General features: G+C 48.6%; 1 protein-coding gene and 1 long non-coding RNA gene across 4 annotated transcripts in view; both read right to left on the bottom strand.

The window, feature by feature from the left end:
- Positions 1-22392, bottom strand: part of CUL1 (cullin 1) — a 105036-nt gene that overhangs the window by 5470 nt on the left and 77174 nt on the right. For all 3 annotated transcript variants that reach the window (XM_047695262.1, XM_047695261.1, XM_047695260.1), the window contains exons 9-17: positions 21461-21591; positions 7767-7874; positions 7584-7690; positions 5184-5232; positions 4683-4814; positions 3443-3560; positions 2303-2379; positions 1794-1925; positions 866-958 (exon numbers count right to left, since the gene is read on the bottom strand). In XM_047695262.1, the coding sequence (XP_047551218.1) occupies positions 866-958; positions 1794-1925; positions 2303-2379; positions 3443-3560; positions 4683-4814; positions 5184-5232; positions 7584-7690; positions 7767-7874; positions 21461-21591 (947 nt within the window). The remainder of the gene's footprint in view (positions 1-865; positions 959-1793; positions 1926-2302; positions 2380-3442; positions 3561-4682; positions 4815-5183; positions 5233-7583; positions 7691-7766; positions 7875-21460; positions 21592-22392) is intronic.
- LOC125080980 (uncharacterized) lies at positions 9551-15728 on the bottom strand. The gene is made up of 3 exons (XR_007121555.1): positions 11232-15728; positions 10194-11200; positions 9551-9595 (listed from the first exon to the last, which is right to left on the bottom strand). It is a non-coding gene; the product is annotated as an uncharacterized LOC125080980 (long non-coding RNA).

Here is a 22392-nt window from a genome sequence, read left to right as displayed (position 1 = left end):
CCACCACGACCCGGACATTCCACACCCAGGTGGGTACCAAGACAACTGAAAATACACCCATACAACGTCATGTATACGAATGTTCACAGCAGCACTAGTCTTAGTAATCAAAACGTGAACAACCCGAACGTCCACGAACCGATGACCAGACCAGCAGGCCGTGGTCCATCCATGCGCTGGAATGTATTTCAGCCATAAAAGAGAGAAGAAGAGATCTGCACACTATCACGTGGAGAAACCTCAGAAACGCGGACAGAAAAGGCACACACCGTGACACCATTAACACGAAAGGCCCAGCGCAGGCAAATGCAGGGACAGAAAGTAAGTTCACGGTGGTCAGGGACTGAGGCGAGGAGCAGAGGGTAGTTACTGCTACGGGCTAGCGGGTTTCTTTTGGGGAGGATGGAGATGTTCTGGAGCTGCACAGGGGTGGTGGCCGTATGATCTTGTGAAAACCCACTGAACTGCCTACTTATAAGTGGTGACTTTTATGTATGTGAAGTAGGTCTCAAAGAACATGTCAGACAGGAAGACGAACATAATAATTAGTGACATTTGAGCTTAGTAAGAAAAGCCTAGCTGGAAAGGGGGTTAAGAATGAGTTAAATGGGAGAAAGCATGCTGTACTCGTGTGTGTGTGTGTGTGTGTGTGTGTGTGTGTGTGTATATGTGTGTGCATGTCACATGCATGTCGCACTGAGTTTAAAAATGAAGTTTGTTTTTTAAAGGCATCGTTTACAATCCTAAGGCAAGCTGCTGTTTCCAGTCAAAGCCCCCACCTCCTCGCCCACGCCCTCCCGGCAACGCTCACGAGACTAGGGAGGCGGCGAGCTGACACCAGAGGGGCCGGGAAGCGCTACGATACCATTTTGATCTGGGTGCTGTCGGTCAGCTGCTGCACAGCATACGCGTCTTCCGTGTTGTACTGCAGCAGGATCGCCATCTGGAAGGTGGATGCCTTTGAGGCCCCACATATAAAAGAAAGAGAAGCAAATTTTAAATGCATGGAAAAACCTCCAAAAAGCCAGAGCTTAAGTCTGAAGAACTTATTTATGAAACAAATTCTTCTGATAGATGCAAAAAAATCAAGCGGGCCTATGTAAGAGGGGGAACAAAGCATCACACTCCGCCATCACGCAACCTTCTCCTCAAAGATGTCATTTCCCACCTTCTCAACACGGAAACAATTTCGGACTTTCTTCTATGACGTTGTGTGTACATAAATACGCGCTTTTATGCGTCCACACTCACTGAAATTTTGGCTCTGCCACACATACGCTGGGATCCTGGGGAAGTCACTAAAATTACCCGGGGCCTCAGTTCTCTGTCAGACTGAAAAGTAGTTAACGCGGTTCTCACTAGTCCGTACTCAGTACTGCGGCAAGCTCCGAGGGTTATTATTAACACGAAACTGTTTGCCGAAGGAAAAGGGCGATGATCAGGATTAAGCAGACGAAACTCCGGCTTCCGAAGCTACGCAGTTAGCATGTGTCGGGCGGGAGCTGGGCCAAACGCTTATTAAACACCTTATTTCACTCTATTTTCACATCACTTCTGATGCGTAAGCGCCAGCACCCCCATTTTATGGAGAAGGAAACTGAGGCATCAGTCAGCCACCAGTCCGACCGCGACAGAGCACCAGGATTCAGCTCATCTGACCCTCAGGCGCAGGCCGTGTGCCCGCCACAGGACTCTGCCAGCTTAACCAAGCGCTGGATTCTGAGTTCTACGATGTGTCTTATCTGCATTCAGACTTGAAAAAAACACGCTCCAGAACAGAAGGGTGATCTTACCTGCAGAGTGTATCTATTTTTGAAGCAGTTGGTCACCAGTTCTCCTTTAGACAGTTGGTACAACCAAGTCAGCTTTCTGCCGCTGTGGCGGCTCGCGTAAAAAGCTGTGAACCGCTGGTAACTGCGCTCCAGCTGGACAAAAGGACAGACAGCGCTGTGTGGAGTGTCTACCTCACCACAGCCCCCAGTCGGCATTTCTCAATACGTACACCGTCCCGAGTTTACAGGACAAAATGCTTAGGGCATAAAAGTAAAACGCAGAGGTCGGTGTTGGACTCACACAGGCCTCCGAGGGGCCTACTGAGAACCGTTTCTAACAGATGGGCGCGTGGGCTCCTCGGGGGATGCAGCACGGCACCGAGCAAGGCCCTGTGGCCTCCAAGCCCGCGCACAGGCAGTCCCCGTCCCCGTCCCCCCCAGCCCGCGGGAAGGCCCCCAGGGTCATGGCCAAGGCTGCCCTTCTCATTTCTGCTCAGGCCTAACAGAACACCAGGCAAAGCCACACTCACCTCGGACGGCAAGGCGAAGGTGCAAGACTGCTGGAAGGGCCACGACCCGGAGCTCAGCACTTGGATACTGAAATCCACTGAGGCGGGAGCGAAACACAGGACACAGTCAGTGCCACAAACCGAACGAGGCTGCCGCTCAAATACGGCCTCGTGTTAACAGAAACACACTGAAACAACTTCCGCCTCCGTGTAAAATGAGCAACTGACCGGAGGCCAGGTCAATTATTTCACTCAATTAAAATGAGTAAAAGAGGGAAGAGCCAGAAACTCTCTTTCTCTAGAGAGGGGCAGTGCTCATTCACTCTCGCTCCGACGCTGGCGCGGCCGGCCTGCTCCGCTCCGGCGTTCTGCCGGGCCTGGGGGCCCCTCGAGCACCCCTGAGCTCGCGCAGCACGGCCGGCCCCAGAGGCCCCCGCCTGAGAAGCAAAAACCGCAAATGCCAGCGCGCGCCGGTCCCACAGCCAGCACACACCCTAGGACAGGAGAGGGAGTCCGTCACCGCGAAGAGCGGAGGAGCCCACTGGCTCCCTGCCAAGCTTAACAACGGAAGGTTCTTCAGTTCTGGGGAAAAGGGAAGTTCCCACTTCTCATTTACAAAGACAACATCAGCATGGGAGGACGTCAGTGTCATCGGCCTGCGGCCACCCCCACGACCACCCCCGCAGGTGCCGGCCGCCCGTCCCCGGAGCCGGGAGATCGCTGCTCCTTCTGACACTGTCATCGATACAGCTGAGTCAGTTTCTTGTACTTTCGAAAAATAAGTTCTAGAATGGACCCGAACGAAGGGTAAAGAAATGTATTAACTATGAAGCTGCGCGTGGAGCCCTGAGCTGGGCGGCGCCCAGGGTGGGACAGGTGTGTCAGCAAGTAGGAGAGGACGGGGCTCGGCACCCCTGGCTCCCACCCGCTGGGATCCCCTGGGGAAGGCTGGCTCGCTCTGTGCCTGTCACACAGGCTAATGTCACGAGGAGGCAGGACCACCCCAGTGCATCTGGGAGGTGCTTCCCACTTGTCCGTCCCAGAACTTCTGCTAACGAATCAAGCAGCCTCCCTGGAGATGTGTCACCTCTGTCCTTTGCCACAACGCCCTGCCCGTCTCTGCAACGACCGCCCCAAGAGCAGCTCATGCGCGGTACTCACAGTCCAGCGGCTCCGAATTCGTCAGGTGCTTTTTGAACTGCTCGTTCAAATCCTTGCTCACGCCGATGTCTTGAAACATCCGCTGGAGTTTGGAGGTATATTCAAAACCACACGCTTGCTGAAACGAAGCCACACAACCGTCTTGTTAATTCCTCCAGAAACACAGTGTAGACAAGGGAGTCTCGTGGAAACCCTGCACTGCACGGAAGCCACAACTACAGCACGTGTCACCGCAGCACTGTGCACGGACCCGGTGAGCCCCGGTCCTGGGCCGCTCGGCCGCAAGCAGCCCGCTCGGTCTTCGTTCACGCGGTAACTTGACATGGAGCATCCAAGAGCCAGGACACGCAGCAGAATACAGGATGGCGCACTCGGTCTACGGCTCTTACCGACTGCGGGGGCCGGAACTGTGTGTCCCCGGACTCCTCCGCAGAACACTCACCCCTGCGTGATGGTACGGGGGCGGGGTGCGAGGGTCCTGGGGAAATGACCATTTAGAGGAAGTCATGAGGACAGGGCCCTCCTGATGGGATGAGCGCCCTTGTCAGGTGAGACCGGAGTCTGCTCCCTTCTCGCCACGGAGGACACAGTGGGCAGGTGGCCGTCACCAGACTGGGAAGAGTCGTCCCCAGAAAGGGCATCAGCCGGAACCTCAATCCGGACTGCCCACCTCCAGCGCAGTGAGAACACGGCTCTGCTGTGTATACCCCCAGCCCGTGGGACGTGTTACGGCGGTCTGAGCGGGGTCAGCCAGCCACGTCACCACGCTTTCCGGTCCCAGTGAAGTATGTGTATGACACCGACAGCGAGCGAGGAGCCCAGCACGGGCTCGGCGCAGAGGGGGCTGCGTAATGAGCCAAGGGCCCCACAGTCCTGCAGACACAGCCGCAGACACTGAACACCAGAGCGAAACAGAACACACACCAGCCCAAAGCCCAGCAGAGCAAGCGTGGGCTGAGCCCGCTGAGCAGTTCCGGCGGCGCGTGGAGACAGAGCGGGGGCCAGAGGCGCGGAGCAGGGAGATGCTCTGAGGGCGAGCGGGCATCGCACTCCCGGACAGCACAGCGCGGCCCCCGAACGCGGTGTGAATGGGCCTGACCAGTGACAGCCCTCCTGTCGCGGGGCAGCGGGGCCACACTGGACAAACTTGTTCTCTACGGACCACCCGCCACCCAGGACAACCCACAAAAACTCAGATCCCACAAGGTGCCCGGACCCTTCAGGACGTGAGTGCGCTTACCTTTAGCTTAGAGATCATGCTCGCTTCGGCGTCGTCGCTGGCGCTGTTCTGATGCACGAGCCTTTTGGCCAGCATCTTCGCGTAGAACTTCTGAAACACGTCTTTATCCTCTATGTACTTGAAGACCACCATCTAGCGAAGCCACCAAGAGAGCACACTCAGAGCACCTGCAACCCGCTGTCGCGGGCACACGCTGGCGGCCGCCCCGGTTGCTTCATCCGGCTGGCCCAGTGCCAACGTGTGCACAGCGGCCGAAAATACCACCACAGCCTCGAGATACTTCCGTCAACCCCTTAAGTCACAGGAAGTTCATCTAGACTTACTACTAATGAGAAAAGTACAAATGCTAAAATTAAGGACTCAATTTAGGGAGTAAAACCACAGATTCAAAGAAAAAGAAATGATCCAGTTAACTGTCCCATTTCAGATGCCTTCCACAACCTGGAAACCCGCGGGTAAACGGCTGCTGGAGTGTGGGGTGGGTAGTGAGAGGCGCCTTACCACTTGGTTGAGTGTGTCTTCTAGCTCTGCTTCTTCTGGGTTCTTGGAACTGAAATTTAAAGAAAGAAAAAAAGGCAGATGTTGTCAAACAAATCAGCAAACACCGAATCAGCAAGCACCCCTGAGCCAAACCAACAGAACGGACTGCGGCTCCCAACACCCGAACCATAGTTCTCTTCAGATCAGGGCACGGAGCGGCAGGGAAACTTCCCTCGCCCATGGCGATGCGGCCGTCCCACACTGAAACTACCATGGAAGAGTACATTTATGAAAAAACCGTTTAGGATTTCCAAGATGAAATTCAAACAGGAGATACTTATTAGAGTTCCCCCGAACAATCACATTTTCCTTTCATATAATCTATTTAATACAAAATTAATGAACTTCACTTTGGCAAATGCTTTTCTACTATATGCTTTAATTCAACTCTGAAAAAAACCAAAGAGGCAGAGAGAGTTTCTGAATGGCCGAATCATTTAAGGTAACGAAAGGGTTTAAACCACTAATGTGCTGCCTTCCTCTGTGGTTCTCTTTAACAACAGATTCTTTCTCTTCTAAGACAAGCATGACCTGAGAAGTGACTGCAGGGTAAACAACATTTTTTAGGTTTTACGAGTCCCTCAGAGACAAGATCCCCATACATCTGTATAAAATGATCCAGCCGCCAAACGAGCGCTGGAAAGGTGCTTCGAGCTTAGGAACAGCTGACTCAGAAAGTCTAGTCCTGTTCTGCGTGTGGGCAGGCCAGGACGGCTTCTCTCCCAGGAAGACTTTCACTTCTTAGCTCCGTGCCCCAGCGCAAGCTCCCTGAGGCCGGCCCGCCATTCTGCCTGTCTGAGCAGCCTTCACGAAGGGACCACGGAGAGACCTGGTGAGGGGCCCTTGTGAAAAGGCAACGGATAAAAAGGATAAGCAGCATTCTGCCACACAAACTGAAAGTCTACTAAAGCACGCAATTACAATATTGAAACATTTCATATTTTTCAATAAAACTAAAAAAAAGTGTAAAATAAAGAAAAAGAAATCAGGTCAGAAGAGACATTCTACTTTGGAGTCCATTTTTACTCCTGGAAGGAACAGCTGAAAGGATGTGACGAGAACAGCTAAACTACACACTGACCAGCTTTGCAATAAATAGAAAACAACCCTCAAATACTCCATTCTCCCTGGTCTTGGGAAATGACTTTCTGGCAAAGTCGGAGACAGCCAGTGACCTTACCAAACGTTTTCCCATGTCAGGAAGACCACATCCAGTTCTGTTAACACAGTAAGTAACACTAAATTTGCTACCGCAGAGCCATCCCCACATTCCTAGGGAACTCTACCATGTTCTGGAGAATTCTTCTTTAGCTCCCTAAACAATTTACTCTGCTAACATTGGACTCATGAGTTCCCCAACTCCGTTCTAGGTGAGAATTGTCTGCAGTGTTTTTCTTGGTCTGTGTAGGTATTATTAGTTTTTTTTTTTTTGCAGTGGGGTTGTGCGAGCCTTCGAGACTGTTTATTCAACTCAAAACCCGGACAACACGGGGCGTGGGAAATGACTGTGTTTGCGGCCGGAGCTCTGGAAAAGTGCAACAAGCCTTGAGCATTTCTGAATCGAGAGAAGCTGTTAACGTGCAAGAGAAGCCGAGAAAACCCAACCCACACCCCGAGCCTGGACGCTAGCAGCACAGGCGGAGGAGAGGAGGGCGCCACGGGAGATCGCGAGGCCTCAGGCTCTCAGGACCCACACGCAGAGGAGGAAGAGCAGGTGAGAAACGCGACGCTTAACGTTGGGCATGTGAGCGCCGGGCCGGCTCAGTCGTGGGACTCGATCTCGGGGCATGAGCCCAAGCCCCACGTCGGGTGTAGAGAGGACTTACAAGCTTTAAAGAAATCTACGAAGGACACAAACCAGCAGTGAAACAAGCTCACCAAGTGAAGACAAGTGCTGGGCGCCCACGGTATCAGGAGACCCGCGGCCCACGGGGGGCCTATTTCGGGCAAGAGCCTGGGGAACTCCCGCAGCGGGTCTTCCCCAGACACACGACCGAGCCAGGCCCGCAGGACAGCACCGGGGGAGAACGAGACAGACGTTAACTTCCTGCCTCCCTTCCAGCCTCGCAAGCACCGCCTGACCAACCCCTGGAACTTTATTTACCTAAAGAGGTCACACTACCTGCCATTCTCAAAAAGCCACCAGCAGCATTAAGAAACAAAAGAACAATGAACTGGGCCTAGAATCCTAACATGAAGCACCTTTTAGGGAGCCAGAGAAGTTACTAGGTTTACAGTATTTTCTCAAAAAGGCACAAAGATTACAACTTAGTGTATGGGAACTGTTACAAGGTTCAATTCCTCATAGCGAGCTGAGACTTTAAACGGGTTTACTACAGGAAAACACAGAGTCACGAGTACCTTTTCTTCAACAGGGAGTCGCAGTACCGAGCCAGCAGCTCGGGGGATTTACTGGACGACTGGGCCATTTTGGTAACCGCGTTGTTGTTAATGAAGCGCCCACAGGCCTGCGGGGCACAGAGAACACAGTCAGAGGCGCGCGGGCCCAGCTGCCCCCACCCGGCTGCCGCGGCGCCCACTCACCTTGTCCAGCGCAGCCACGAAGCCAGCGTCGTTGTTGAAGGCCGACATTACCAAGGCGTTGTATTTTTTATGAACATCCAACACTGTCTGTACATACATTTTGGGGTCCTCGGTAGGAGAAAAACAAACAAAAGTTCGTTACTGGGGATTAAATGGTATGTTAATATGTTACTATAAAATATTCCTGAAGGTCAAGAAGTTTCTTCAAAGATGTTAAATAAGATCAAGAAATAACCTTGGTTCCACCATGAAAATATGCAGGACATATCGCTTATAGACATACTAAAATAGATTATCCATGCTTGAAATTAAATACTGATTTCCAACTTGTATAAAAAACAATGATTCTTCAAATTATGGCAACATTCAAAAGATCACAGGAAACAATTTTTCCAAGTGAGAGCTTGCTTAGCTCATTTTTGCTATTGTTAAGAATTCAAATTCTGGGGGCGCCTGGGTGGCTCAGTGGGTTAAGGCCTCTGCCTTTGGCTTGGGTCATGATTTCGGGGTCCTGGGATTGAGCCCCGCATCGGGCTCTCTGCTCAGCAGGGAGCCTGCTTCCTCCTCTCTCTCTGCCTGCCTCTCTGCCTGCTTGTGATCTGTCAAATAAACAAATCAATAAATCTAAAAGAAAAAAAAAGGAATTTAAATTCTGGACTTTTCTGGGAAAACTAATCAGTGAGTGAGATCCGTAATCAGCTGGGTATCTAGAACTTAGGTGGGCAGGTGGTGTAGGAATAGTTAAGGTTGGGCGGCTGGATGGCTCAGTCAAGTGTCTGCCTTCGGCTCAGGTCACAGTCTCAGGGTCCTGGGATCAAGCCCCATGTCGGGCTCTCTGCTCGGGGAATCGCCTCTTCCTCTTCCTCCGTCCCTCCCCTCTGGATTGTGTGCTCTCTCTCTCTCTCTCTCTCTCAAATAAATAAAATCTTAAAACAAAAACAAAAACAAAAAAAAACGAACAGTGTAAGACTAAGGTCTGAGGAAGTGCGGGCAGGGCCCTGAGTGGGTCAGGTAAGGCGTAGGGTCTGACTCGCATACCTGACTGTGCTGCAAGACTGGATGAGACCAGCCAGGGCCGGGGAGACAGGCAGAGCACTAAGGTAAGGGGAAGGCAATGCGGAGATCAGCCACAGGAGAGGCCCTGATTAAGGACACACAAGACAACAGAAGGACCGGGAGGGGAGGAACTCCGAGACAGGTTTGAGTTGGCTGGAGCTGGGGACTCACTGCACGTCCGGTGCCAAGCTCCACACAATAACTGTCACGAGCATACTATGAGTTCGCTGCTGTCTGGATCCTCCCTTGACAGGTGGAGAAACTAAGTCAGTTAGGCATCTGGCCGAGGGTATCAGGAGACGGCAGTCAGGCTTGACCCCAGGCCGCCTCACTCCCGAGCCACCATCTCCTCCGCAGCTCTCAGAAGAAGAAAGGCCTAGAGGACAGGACGTCCACGGCAGCGGCAATGTGGACAGACATCACCCGCCACGGGGATGCCAGCTGCTGGGCCCTTTATGAGCAGGACGCCTGAGTGCTGGGGGCTTACGTGGCTGCCAGTGTCTCCAAATTCTTGACAGATATGAGTCCTTGGGGTTCGGGAATAAGAAACCAGAATTCCCCAAATTCTAATTATTCTGCATCTTGTAATAGTTTTTTTTTTTTTTTAATATTTTATTTATTTATTTGAGAGAGAGAGAGACAGTGAGAGAGAGCATGAGCGAGGAGAAGGTCAGAGGGAGAAGCAGACTCCCCATGGAGCTGGGAGCCTAATGCGGGACTCGATCCAGGGACTCCAGGATCATGACCTGGGCTGAAGGCAGTCGCTTAACCAACTGGGCCACCCAGGCGCCCTGTAATACTGTTTTTAAATAATGAGTAAGCACTGAGAATGAATCGTTTTCCTGTGATAGGTTTATACCAAGAGTTTCAGAGGTTTTCTGTTAAAAAATGAAATAAAAATGCCAAGTTTATTATTATGAGCACACTGCAGAAGATTTTAATTTCAACAGTATGTAAAGTGGTCTCTACCAGATACAGACATTTAATAAGGGAAAATGTTAAGAGGGAATGCAAAATGATTGCCAAATAGAAATTAGCTAAGATAGTGGAAGCTAATACCATATATCCTGAATATCTAAAAATTATCTATCTTAAAATGTTAAAACACACACAGCATTCACCGCCCCATCAGAGAATCTTGTTTCATGCCAACTATTCCAGATGTAGAAAAATTTCTCCATTTTGAAATGGCTTTTAAAAATGTTTTAGCACTTTTAAAAAAATTAAAAAAAAAATTTTTTTTTAAATTTTACTTATTTATTTGAGAGTGAGAGTGAGAGCAAGTGGTGGGGTGGGGAGAGGGAGAAGCAGATTCCCCGCTGAGCAGGGAGCCCGATGCAGGGCTTGATCCCAGGACCCGGAGATGATGACCTGAGCCACCCAGGTGCCCCCCTGCACTGACAGTCTTAATTCACAATAGCATCCAAAAGCATCTTCTAACTGGCACACATCTTATTTCATATAAATTCATTTCTTTTTTTAACAATGAAAATATTATCTGCCTGACTTAATTTTGGGTCTGCCACTGAAATTGATAGTACTATTGTTGCTAATTCAGGTTTTAGATTGCTTTCTGATTTCATGTCAAATTATTTCTTGATATTCACATTTTCTTGTCTTTGCATTTCTTCTGCTACAAGTATTTACAAAGAACTGTAGGCTGTAGCGAGCATCCAAGCACAGGAAAATGCCTGCAAACATCATTGGGTATACCGTGTCTGAATAAGGTAACATTCAAGGTTAAGGTCAACAGCATTACAAAGAATCACGTGTCAGGACTGTCAGTTTAAGGACTTACTTTGCTTCCCACACATGGTATTTTTGGGAACACCATTCAAAGGATTTACATTAAGTGTATTATGTGCATAAACACACTAACATGTATTTTATTTGTAAGAAGGAGGCCCTCAGCAGCAGAGAGGACGCACCCACGTTTGCAACCTGGCGTCACCAATGAGGAAGACGAACCCGACAGTACCGCGTTTCTGGAACGTGTGCTCCTCTTGGTTCCAGAGACAACTGTGTGTGTGAGTGTCCCTGCCCCTGCCGTGGGTGGGTTCCGTTGAACCAGGAATGCGGACTATCATGCTTGTAGAATTATGCTTTTCTCTGTTTTCATGATTTCTTGAACGACTTTTCTCAGATTCGGGATGTGGAAAAACATAAATGTCCCAAGAAATGCCAGGAAGGAATTCCCCGCAGAAAGACCAAGCAGAGGGCTCTTCCCCAAGGACACTGAAATCTTTGGACTCTGATTCCAAGTCTTTCTACTACAGGAGACCTAGCCAGCAGTCTGGCTGGTGAGAAAGGAGGGTCTGAAAGGACCCCATGAAGGGAAACGTATGAAGCATCAAGCCTCAGAAACCTGAAGTGAGAATCTGAGGTCCTGGAGAGAAACCGCTTAGGAACCTGGCAAGGGCAGACAAAGGTGGGAGCACATGGGAATAAAAGAGAGAAGCAGGTGTTTCAGAGGGCACCAGACTGCAGGGTTAAAAAAGCAACAGAGATAATGAGAGGTGAGATCAGCTAGAACAAACGCATGCTTTTCTGGAAACGTGTCAATTTTTGGTGCTTAAGGAAATGAACAGAGTAGTAACTGCTTTGATTCCTGACCATCTGCTTATTCATTAGTACACAAGGGCCTGCTGCAAAGAAACACGACACCTGTCAGGGCTTGTCCCTGAGGGATGTCACCCACCCCAACATGATTTCACTTGTCTGTATAATGCCAGTGACGGTCACATTTATTTCTAGCCCAGACCAGACTTTCCCACCAGCTCACACGGCTTGTCCTTGGCCTTTGCCTGGGATTCCCAAACTGTATGTCAGAGCTGTCCAGGTCTCCTCCCTGAATCCGCCTGTCTGCCAGAGCCCTCTCTTTCCATCTCCCTACGTTCAGGGTTTTATTGTAGAAAATTTCAAAGCTCTGCAAACTTTACCAAGAACGGTAAAATCTACTCCATGAACCCGCCATCCAGGGTCAACAAGGACTGAGCACAAACACTTGTCCCTCACAAAGTCGAAGAACCCAATTCCTTCTTCTCCCCACCCCCACCCTAAACAACCCATGCAGTCTTCCATCTGGCCACCAAAACAGACCACGCTCTTTTCACTTTAAATCTATTTTCTACACGGTACATATTGTTTAAAAATAAAAATCTGGAGGCGCCTGGGTGGCTCAGTGGGTTGAAGCTCTGCCTTCCGCTCAGATCATGAATTTAGGGTCCTGGGATTGAGCCCCACATCGGGATCTCTGCTTGGCAGGGGGCCTGCTTCCCTCCCCTCTCTGCCTGCCTCTCTGCTTACTTGTGATCTCTGTCAAATAAACAAAATCTTTAAAAAAAAATCTGATTGTGTCCATTTCATGTCTGCTACCATCACCCAGTTTTCTCTCACCCTCAGGACTCAGGCAACATCATTAAGGCGGCTTTCAGACAGGCGCCGACCCTGTCACTTTCAGTCTGTGCCTTCCCTTCCTCTCAAGTCACACCAGACCGCCGGGTTCTTAGAATGGGTCGTATTTACACCCACTGAGGGGCTCTGCTCTGCCTGGGACCCCCTGTCTCGTTAGCTTCTGCTCTTCTACTGGCCTCAAAGATTTTCTCAGGGAAGCTCCCTTAACTGGGAGGACAGGGAGGGCCTGTTCCATGCTGGGATGCTGACTGCACTGGCTGTCCCCCCGGCCCGGCCGGGCACTGGCTCCGAGAAGCCTGCCGGGGCCGCGTCCGCCTTGCTTGTAAGCCCAGCGTGGGACATTCACCAACCACTTCTCAGACGGCTACATCAGCAACACTGATAGTCATGAGTCAAATTATTACCTTTAATGCCACACGTTTCCACTAAAAAACCCCCCTAATTTTAAGGACCAATTTTGAAAAAAGAAAAAGTGTATGTAGGAGCCTCACAGGACGTCCATCTCATCTTACCCTCTCTGCCCTGAATCAGTTCAGCACACGCGGCCGGCGAAGAGGCCTGAGCACGAGCTCACGGGAGCTGGCGTGCAGCAGACAGGGTCTCTCAGGATGGCCTATGACCCTAATATTGGAATGCTGCCCAAAGAGGGGCGGGGGCGGCAGTGACAGGCTTGAAGGGCCACCCTCCCACTTCAAGAATGTACGCGGGGGCAGATGGGACCGTCCTCGGAAACGTGCCCTCACCCAGAGCGACCTCAGCACACTCGGGACCCACGCCTCTCATCCAGCTGAGTCTGTCACCGCCACGCAGCCCCACAGGACACGCCGGGCCTTGCCAGACACCGTGGACAACCCGGGAGCATTATTCTTGGAGAAGGAGAAGCGAAGTCTCGAGTCATAAAAACACACCGTGCAGTTACCTGGGGGCACAGTGATTCTTCCCGTGAGCATCAGCACACGGTCCTCGGAGCGACATTCTCTCCACATGCAACATAGAGAAGCAAAAGTTCCAGGAAAGGAACAATCACAAACCACCAATGACAGAGAGAAGCAGGGGAGGAGGGTCTGGGGGCACCAGAGGACTCGCGCTGACAACCGCCTGAGGCGAGGCCCAGGCCCAGCCTGGGTCCCCCAGCCGCTCACTCGCGAAGTACAATTACTTTCCGTATTAAATGACACGCAAAACCCAACCCAAACCAGACCCCCAAACGCTGGCGACAACAGCACAGAGCAGCCTCACGTGCCATCCAGGGACATGACAGTCTCGCATTTTCTTCCCGGGTGTTTTCTAGTCCATCGTCTCCCCTCTTCTGACAAGCAGGAATCACCAGCTTTTCCCAGTGTGGTTTAAAGTTGAAAATGCCGAAACGAAAGAACCTACCGATGAGACCAGCGCCCCGCACTCCGTCACCACGACCTCTGCCCGCCTGCTCCTTCGGCTTCCACCGCACGTGTTTATCCTGTAATTGTGGCTCTGAGTCTCTCAGACCATGAATAACGACTCTTGAATCATTACCTTTGGGTCTGATAAACTTCTAGAAAGCCCTGGTCGCGCTTCCATCACCAGCCCCGGCTCTGGCTCCCGCCCGCACGCCTTCGCTCGGACAGGAGGCTACAGGCCCCGTCTGCGGCCCCTCCGTGAGGCCCGGTCGGGACCGAGGCTCCAAGCCGACTGGGGTCAGGCACAGAGTGAAGACAGCCGGAAATATTCAATTCTGAGAGCGGAACTAAGCTGGACTTGCCCGGAAAACCTGGGACTCCTCTATGAGAAAGAAGGATGCCGCAGAAAGTAGTTACTGCATTAGTTCAGCGATAGAAGCAGTGCGTCCAGGAGGCAAGCGGCGGGGGAAGGTGGTGAGAGTTCACGGGTGGCCTTGAACTCGTCTGAAGCCACGCACGGGCCACGTCAGGACTTAAAAATACACAGCAAAGATGAAACCAAAATGCAGTTGGGATGTGGGACACCAAGTCAGATCTGGGTGGCGAGAGGCTCCCGTAACTGGGCTGCCTGTGGAAAGAGCACGGCCGTGCCCACAGCAGGGAAAGAGAAGGGTACATCCTGGGTATAAAAATGAGTGAGTCTTCCCACAGTCTGCTTATCCTAAACCAAAATGAACACCTGTGTCATTTCTCTTCTGAAGAAAACGGGAATTCTTTTCAGCCCATGGCAAAGCAGAAAACAGATTTGAAAACTCAGCTACAGGCTTTCTGAACCATTTTCCATTATCAGCATATATCAGTTCTCTGTGTAATTAAATTTGTCAGTTTGATTTACTTTATGAGAGTGCCTCCTTGTGTCCTAAAGCACCTCCTTGATCCCGCTCCATCAACATCCACATCAAAATTCCCTCTTGCTTTTTTATAAAACGTTTTATTACACAAGAACTTCAAACGTCATCAAAATAAGAAAGAATGGTAAAATCAGCCCCCATAATCCATCGCTCGGCGCTAAGTGACAGCCGCGGCTGGGAAAGCCCAGGACTCTCACCTTGCCCTCCTCCTACCTTAGGAGAGATGCATAGTCCCTCCCTTCTGACCAAACAAAGCAGGCTGGATGCCTGATGTAAGGTTCCTTGTCCAGTTTCATCACTGTGTGTATCATTTTCTTCTATTACTAGCACCCACCCAATGGCCGAGTTGGGACCACGTGACCAGAACATTTTACTCCAGAAGAGAAGGGGAATGCTGGCTGACTGAATGAAACCCAAACCTTGCACTGTGTTCCTCTGTTCACTCTGGTGCAAGTTCATCCAAACAACTGGGTTCCTAGAATTATTTCTAACTCAACTTCTCAATCCCAAAACAGGGCTTTTTCCTAATTCTGATAAGGTCCTAGATTCATCACCCCTTAAGTCTTACACTGAAAAACATGTGCCAGAGCTTCCTGATTTCATCTCTGCCTAGATCATTCTTCATTTCAAGCGCTCCCTTTTACAGGCACCGTCATTCCTAGAGCCAGAGCCCTGGGCTGCTCCTGAAAATGCCTCCTACTGTCTCAAGTAGAAGACGTCTCTCTAAGCTGCAAATAAACCTTCACGACTTTGCTCCCCAATCCATCTTTGCAGCCCTACACCCCCACTGTTAGACCAATGGCCCCGCAGGACAAGCCAGAATCTACGAGGCCACTCTTGTGGGGGGACGCTTCAGCCCCAATCGGACGGACATTACTAAATCAAGATATGGTTTCAAAGAGGACCCTGCGCTTATCTGTTGCCATTTCTGCCCGAAAGACAGACAGTAATGAAATATTCTCTTCTAATCTGATTTAGGTGAAGCCCTCTTTGTAGGGAAGTACTACAGCACCCAGATTGCTGTGAAATCACGCGCTAAGGAAAAATTCAACATGGAACCCACCGTATCCTCAAACACTCGTCAGTTAAGTACACACACGTCTGTATTGACTCTTTTCCTGAACTATTTATTTTGGTATTTTGCTAGAAGCTACCATCAAGGGAAATTATAAAGCCATCCAAGGACTTGGTATCATGTTTACTTTTTTTTTTTTTTTTAAGATTTTATTTATTCGACAGACAGAGATCACAAGCAGGCAGAGAGACAGTCAGAGAGAGGAGGAAGCAGGCTCCCCGCTGAGCAGAGAGCCCGATGCGGGGCTCGATCCCAGGACCCTGGGATCATGACCCGAGCTGAAGGCAGAGGCTTTAACCCACTGAGCCACCCAGGCGCCCCCTCATGTTTACTTTTAAGTGTAAGGTTGATGACCGTCCACGTTACTGGTGTTTTCTCCAGGATGGGCTGCTGCGGAGAGCATTCTCAGCTCTGCATGCTAATAAAGTGATTCTCCGGAGTTAGAGCTTATCCTTTATGGTCACGGGGGGTCCAGGAGCGGACTGTACTTCACAGTCCTGACTGCCTTTACCGGTAAGCTCTCCACACTGACAGCAAAGAACTGGAGGCTGGCTCTAACCAGGCTAGCAGACTCCACGGCATGGAACGTGAGCACTGTCTATCTCAGCTCTGAGCTCTGTTTCCTATCCCGATTCTGCTTCTCTCTCATATCCCGTTGTCTTTTATGCATTGTGTTAGCAGCCTTGAGTCCTGCTGGCAACAATGAGGAGTACAATTAAAACGTTAAGTAGGGTGACACTCTATTCTGCACAAAGGACTGTGCTAAATTCTGAAGATATGAAGAGGGATAAAGCCATTCCTGTAAAAGACATTTTCACAGATATCTAAAATATAAAGTAGTGTGAATGTCACACAGTCCAACATGCTACTATTTCAAAGGGGTGACAGGGAAAGGCTCATGGAAGAAATGGCATTTGAGCTGGGTTTTGAAAGATAAATAGGTGTTTAACACACAGGAACAAAAAAGGGACGCAGCAGAGACAAGTAGGAAGGTACAACAAGGCAGAGTCGTGGAAAGGTGAGCAGGTGATGGGTACGATGCAGAGACAGAGAAATGGGATGAAACCATAAAGGGGAGTCTAGCCACGCGGCCGAGGACTCCTCCTCTCTGCTGTCATTATGATGGCATCATTATCAAGGGATACTCAGAGCATAAGACACCAGCACTAAAACCATGAGGAGCACGGACTACAGCGAGCTCAGCCGTACTCCCCAGGGATTAGAGTCGACGGCAGTGACGGGGACACAGAGGTGACCCACGAATAGAGAGGGGCCCAGGAAAGACTTTTATAAATGCCACAGAGGTACAGGATGGGGGAGGGGGTGCGGCAGTCACTTAGGACTCGAAGAGAAAGTGGAGAGCTCTTTTTAGAAGGGAGGATCCGAGCTGGCCTTCAAAGCAGGACAGAGCGAGCAGAAAGCAGACAGGCCCGTGCTGCAGGCCAAGAGAAGAGCCTGAGTGCGAGAAGGGAAGTGATTTGGGGGGAAGACAAAGCTCATGAGAGCGGGGGTAAATCAGAAGAGGATTCTGACTTAACAGAATGTTGTAGATTTGATATTCTATCATAGAGAAGAGGCTTTATTTCGCTTTGCTTAAAACAAGGATGAAGAACGTGGAGGAAGGCCGTCAGAGCGTTCAGTGCTATTTCTGAGAGATGGCAGTGCCAGGCCCCATGAGGGACTAACAGGAAGGGAAAGGAGAGCGGGAAGAGCATCTGGAGAGCAAAGTCACGGGGCCTGGATGAACTCGGGGGGGGGCAGGGAAGGGGGGCTCGCCCTCCCCCACCCTCCCCCGACTCACTTGGGCCATGTCCATGTGCCCTACCCCTTCCAGGCCAGAAGCCATGCCTCGGAAGCTTCCTGTACAACAAACTGGCCTATTTAAAATGATTTATCTGGTTCTTTGTTCGGCTCTAAACCAGTTATGAATCCCATCCTTGAGTATCTTCCGTGTACAAGGTTCCCAAAGTCCTACTGGTACCCAGGGCAACGGCAGCTGCTCCCACGCTGTGACCCAGGACTCGGCACATCAGTGGAGCACGCATGTCCTCAGTCGCGAGGACCTATAAAGGCTGGAGAGAATCTTCCAGATGCCCCGGGACCCTGCCCGGCACGGGGGTAAGATGGCCCCACCCGGGTCTGCTTGGCCCTGCGGCCTGATGGTCTCTGTCCTCCGAGGAGCCCCGAGCGCTCCCGGGGCCGGCTGTCCAGGCGGGTCCTAGCGGCGACGTCTGGGAACAGCCTGTGTGCTAAGGGCTCCCTTCCAGCGCCGCTGCACGAGGACTGCGGTTCTCGCTTAGGTCAGGGGACATCTGCCTCAGGCCGGTTATTCAGGAACAGTCTTTCATTTTAAAAGTTTATTTTTAACTATGAAAAAAAAGCCTTAGGAAAATGCTCAGGTAGGTTTTGAGGGTGCCAACACATAAAATATTATTTTGAATCACATTACAAGTTTGAAATCTATAATAATTTCAGTGTAGGCCAAACCAATCGGTAGCAGATCTAGCTTTCCAAACAATACCTTTTCAAGACCAGTTAAAGAGAAGTCTGGCTTCCAAGTAAAATCATTCCTCTATCTGTGGACACTTCACCTGTTTTGCTTGATATAAAAAGGATCATAGGACTAGATGAGAAAACTTTTTGGTCCTTAAAGAATCACTTGAACAGTGCTTTCTATGACATTTAATACGCTCACCGCAAATGATTTTCATATATCATGATCCAACTCAACTAGGCAAAATGTTCAAACTTTAAAAAAATTGTTTTCTCAGAGTAATTAAGCCCCACTTAAAATTATATATAATAATTTTTTTTTCTTTTGATTATTAAGGAAAACAGTCTCTTTCCTCCACTGCTTTTCCTCCAGCATGAGTGGGCTTTGGAAAACCATCATGGCTTGGGTTACAATATATCTTTTCCATTTGCCATGTTTGTGATAAAAATGCCTACTAAAATTAAGCATATTTTAAGCAGCTGTATTTATTCTTTCCTACAGTAAGTATTTAAGCACCTACTGTGCTTCGGGCTAATAAGCACTGGGTACACACGCTCTTTCCTGAGCTCCCTCAAGTTTCGTGGGCTCCTGTCACTGGTGAGTAAAGGCAGCAGGTATAACCCAGGCCGGACAGTGGTGTAAGAAACTCACGCATCACTTAGCACACTGCAAACTATGAATCAAGTGAGACTTTAAGTAAGATGGAAATTCAGGAAAAACTCTTGCAGAAAATAGAAATAAGTATCTACTTCCCCCTAAAAACATTTTTCTCTACAACAACTTGGCAAATCACTTTCATGAGTTCAATATAAAAATGGCTTTTATAGAGGGAATAATTATAATTAATAATATATTATTTATGTTCAATAATGTATTAACAAAAGAAATGTCTAACTTTTGAAAGTCAAGGCGGATGCCATATAAGTTCATTAAGCTATACAGATTACTCTTCCTGGGGGGGAAATCCTGTTTCAGTGTTTAAACGCATGGGAATCACTAGCTTACATTTAAGTAATAAAAGGATTCCTGAAAAGTTCAATTTCCAGTAAAATATAACAGCTGATGGTCTATTTGTGCTGCACACTGCTGACAGATGAAGGTCCCACCTACAATTTTACTTAAAAACTAAACTTGTGCTTTAACTGGCCATGAAAAAGTAAAGGTCAGATTTAAGATTCACCAAGTCAGGTGACTGCATCCAAAACAAAGATTAAACAGTGGTACTTGAGAATTACAGTGCGATTTATTTCGCCATCTAGGACCTTACTTTGTTTTGGAAAAGATGGCCATCAGGAAGTAACACCCCATCATTCCCATGAGAACAATCTACGTGCACTCTTCTAGACCGCGGACCCCGAGGCCACCTCCCAGCACGGAGATCATACGCAGCCAGCAGCACAGAAAATTGAGCTCTGCTTCCTGCGGTTGCTACTCCAAGCCATGTCTGATGAAATAACAGACTCACCACTTAGATCATTTCAAGGAAAAGAAGTCATTTACTTGGCTCTGCTGCTCATGTGGCTAAGCTGAGTTTCGAATGAACTCCTGTGAAAACACCTTACATTACTGAAAAGTCGGCCCTCCCTGAATGATGTGTGCATGCACGTGTGTCAGGCTCCTCGAAAAGCAACATTCAGTGTGGAAAGAAGAAAAGCCATCAAAATGTAAGGATGATTTTTTTTTTTAAGATTTTTTATTTTATTTTGTCAGAGAGAGAAAGAGAGAGAGCGAGAGCACACAGTCAGAATGGCAGGCAGAGGCAGAGAGAGAGGCAGGCTTCCCGCCAACCAAGGAGCCCGATGTGGGACTTGATCCCAGGACACTGAGATCATGACCTGAGCCGAAGGCAGCTGCTCAACCAACTGAGCCACCCAGGCGTCCCGTAAGGATGATTTTTAAATGGATTTTTAAAAGGAAAACTGTCATCACGTACACACCAGATTTAATAAGCATGCTACATGTATCACTTGTTCACAAAAATCCTATGAGGTGGTCACCATCATTTTCTATTAAAAAAAAAAAACAAAACCCGGGGCACCTGGGTGGCTCAGTGGGTTAAGCCGCTGCCTTCGGCTCAGGTCATGATCTCAGGGTCCTGGGATCGAGCCCCACATTGGGCTCTCTGCTCAGCGGGGAGCCTGCTTCCTCCTCTCTCTCTGCCTGCCTCTCTGCCTGCTTGTGATCTCTGTCAAATAAATAAATAAAAATCTTAAAAAAAAAAAAAAAAAAAAACCAACTGACAGAGCCAGAAAAGCAAGTTAGCGGCAAGGTCACACAGCAGAAGCGGGGCTTTGAACCCAGACAGACTGTCAGAGGCCACACTCAACCCGGCCAGGGTAACAACAGAGTCACGGTCCCAACCCAGCGAGTCCCGGCGCCGGGACTTCACACTCCAGCTCATACTGAAACCTGGAATCTTTCTCAACGCCCACGAAGCCAGGTCCCTTCCATCTTGGAAGTGCAAAATTAATTATTTTATTGACCTGAAGGAAGCAGTTTACATTCACCCCATTAGTAATTCATAGTTGTGTCAAAAGGGAAGCAGCAACCCAAAGAAATCTTCCCAAGTTTTAATAAGGAAATGAAGATTTTACAAGATGTATTAAAGACAGTGTTGTCAAAAAAAGGAAAAAGAAAGAAAGAAAAAGATGGTATGGAAAAAAAAAAATACAGTACTGTCAAAAATAAATTAACATTAAAACAATAAAAATCAGAACTACAAAGTTTTCTGATTCAGACATAAGAGCCAACCATCTTCTAGAAGCCTTTTTAGTTCTCCCAAATACTATCAAAATTAAAGTGTGCAACAGGGACAGAACTGAAGATAATTCACCCATCTTTTAGGAACACGAGGTACTCCCTAGGTATTCCTACACTAGCAGGAATACTCCCTGTACCCCCTGGGGACGTGGGGGTCAGGAGGGGCACTACACACTTCAGCGCCTTCCCAGGGCGAACAGCCCAGGGACCTTCAACGGAAGGGCAGTCCTCGGATCAGAGTCCCCAACAGGTACAGCCTATGGCCCATGGGTGCCAGAGCCCTGCGTCTGGGAGGCCGCAGCCTGTTTGTTCTATGGAAGAGTCTTCTCTCTCCTGGTGTAAGACACATAATTGTGAGAAGAAATGAAGGGAAAAAAATTTCAAGAAATGACATCCTTAAAGCCTAAAAGGTACCAGAGAGAAGTTTATGGAGGAATTTACTAAAATGGTCTCTGAACCTTCTACTTTAAAAAGCCAAGACAAGGTTCCCTACTAGAGTTCTAGTGAATTCTTACCACTTGGATTCATAAATGGAGGCACATGACATTGGCAGTTCCTGTGTGGAAATGTTAGGCCGGACTGATTTCCAATTAAATAGTACTTACATTTAAAGCGGCTTCTCCACACTTTTCAATTGCTGCAAGACCCTGATTATGAATGTGTGTCTCTAGAAGCTTTTTCAATTCTCCTAGGCCATCCTGGATTCTAGATACAAGATTATACATGCGACCCAAATCTGAAAGAAGAAGACGCCACCTTTATGCACGGAAACGAACTTTGCACAGCCCTCCCCTACATATGTATTTATACTGTGATGACAGATACCTCGAAATAAAACAACAGTGTTTTTAGATCCAAATAAAAAATGTCTGAATTATAACCAAGTACTTTAGATTTAGTGTATATATATTAAGCTGAAAGTAACAACGAAGTTGTTATTGTAGAAGTCTACTTTTCCCTTTACTATGAGAAACCAGCAACAAAACAGAGAAAAAAATGTATCAGGAAGTCTATCTGATGTTTCCTAAAATTCTCAAGGTTGAGATACTGTTTATGCTCGATATATAATAGGCACTCAAATATTTATTTTAAAAAATGAGTAAATTTAAGGAGTATTTATGAATATCCATTTCAACTCTACAAACAAATGAGTCACAAAAGGGACCCCAAATTCTTCATTTAATATATGTATGGCATATGGTTAATTTATGAAGACCAAAGAAAAACTTTTGAATTCCAACATCAATCTTTTGTTGAGCTCCTAACGTATTCCAGTAAAACCTAAAGGGAAAAAGACAGACTTCTACAAAAGTCCTTTACAAGACTTCACATCTTGAAGGATTTTCCAAATAAAAATCCACAAGAACAAAATTAGAGGCAGTATCATTTAACACTCAAGTGTATGGAACACGTTATATTCCAAATTGAACTGAAAAGATGTTCTTCCCTCAAAGTTATATCCAAAACCCTCCACAGAGGTCTGAAACCCATAGGCAACAAGGCACACACATTCATCTTCTTAAGAAATGATGCTGGT

Source organism: Lutra lutra, chromosome 11 (genome assembly GCF_902655055.1).
Source record: "Lutra lutra chromosome 11, mLutLut1.2, whole genome shotgun sequence".
Taxonomy (NCBI): domain Eukaryota; kingdom Metazoa; phylum Chordata; class Mammalia; order Carnivora; family Mustelidae; genus Lutra; species Lutra lutra.
This window is presented reverse-complemented; position numbering and strand designations above follow the sequence as displayed.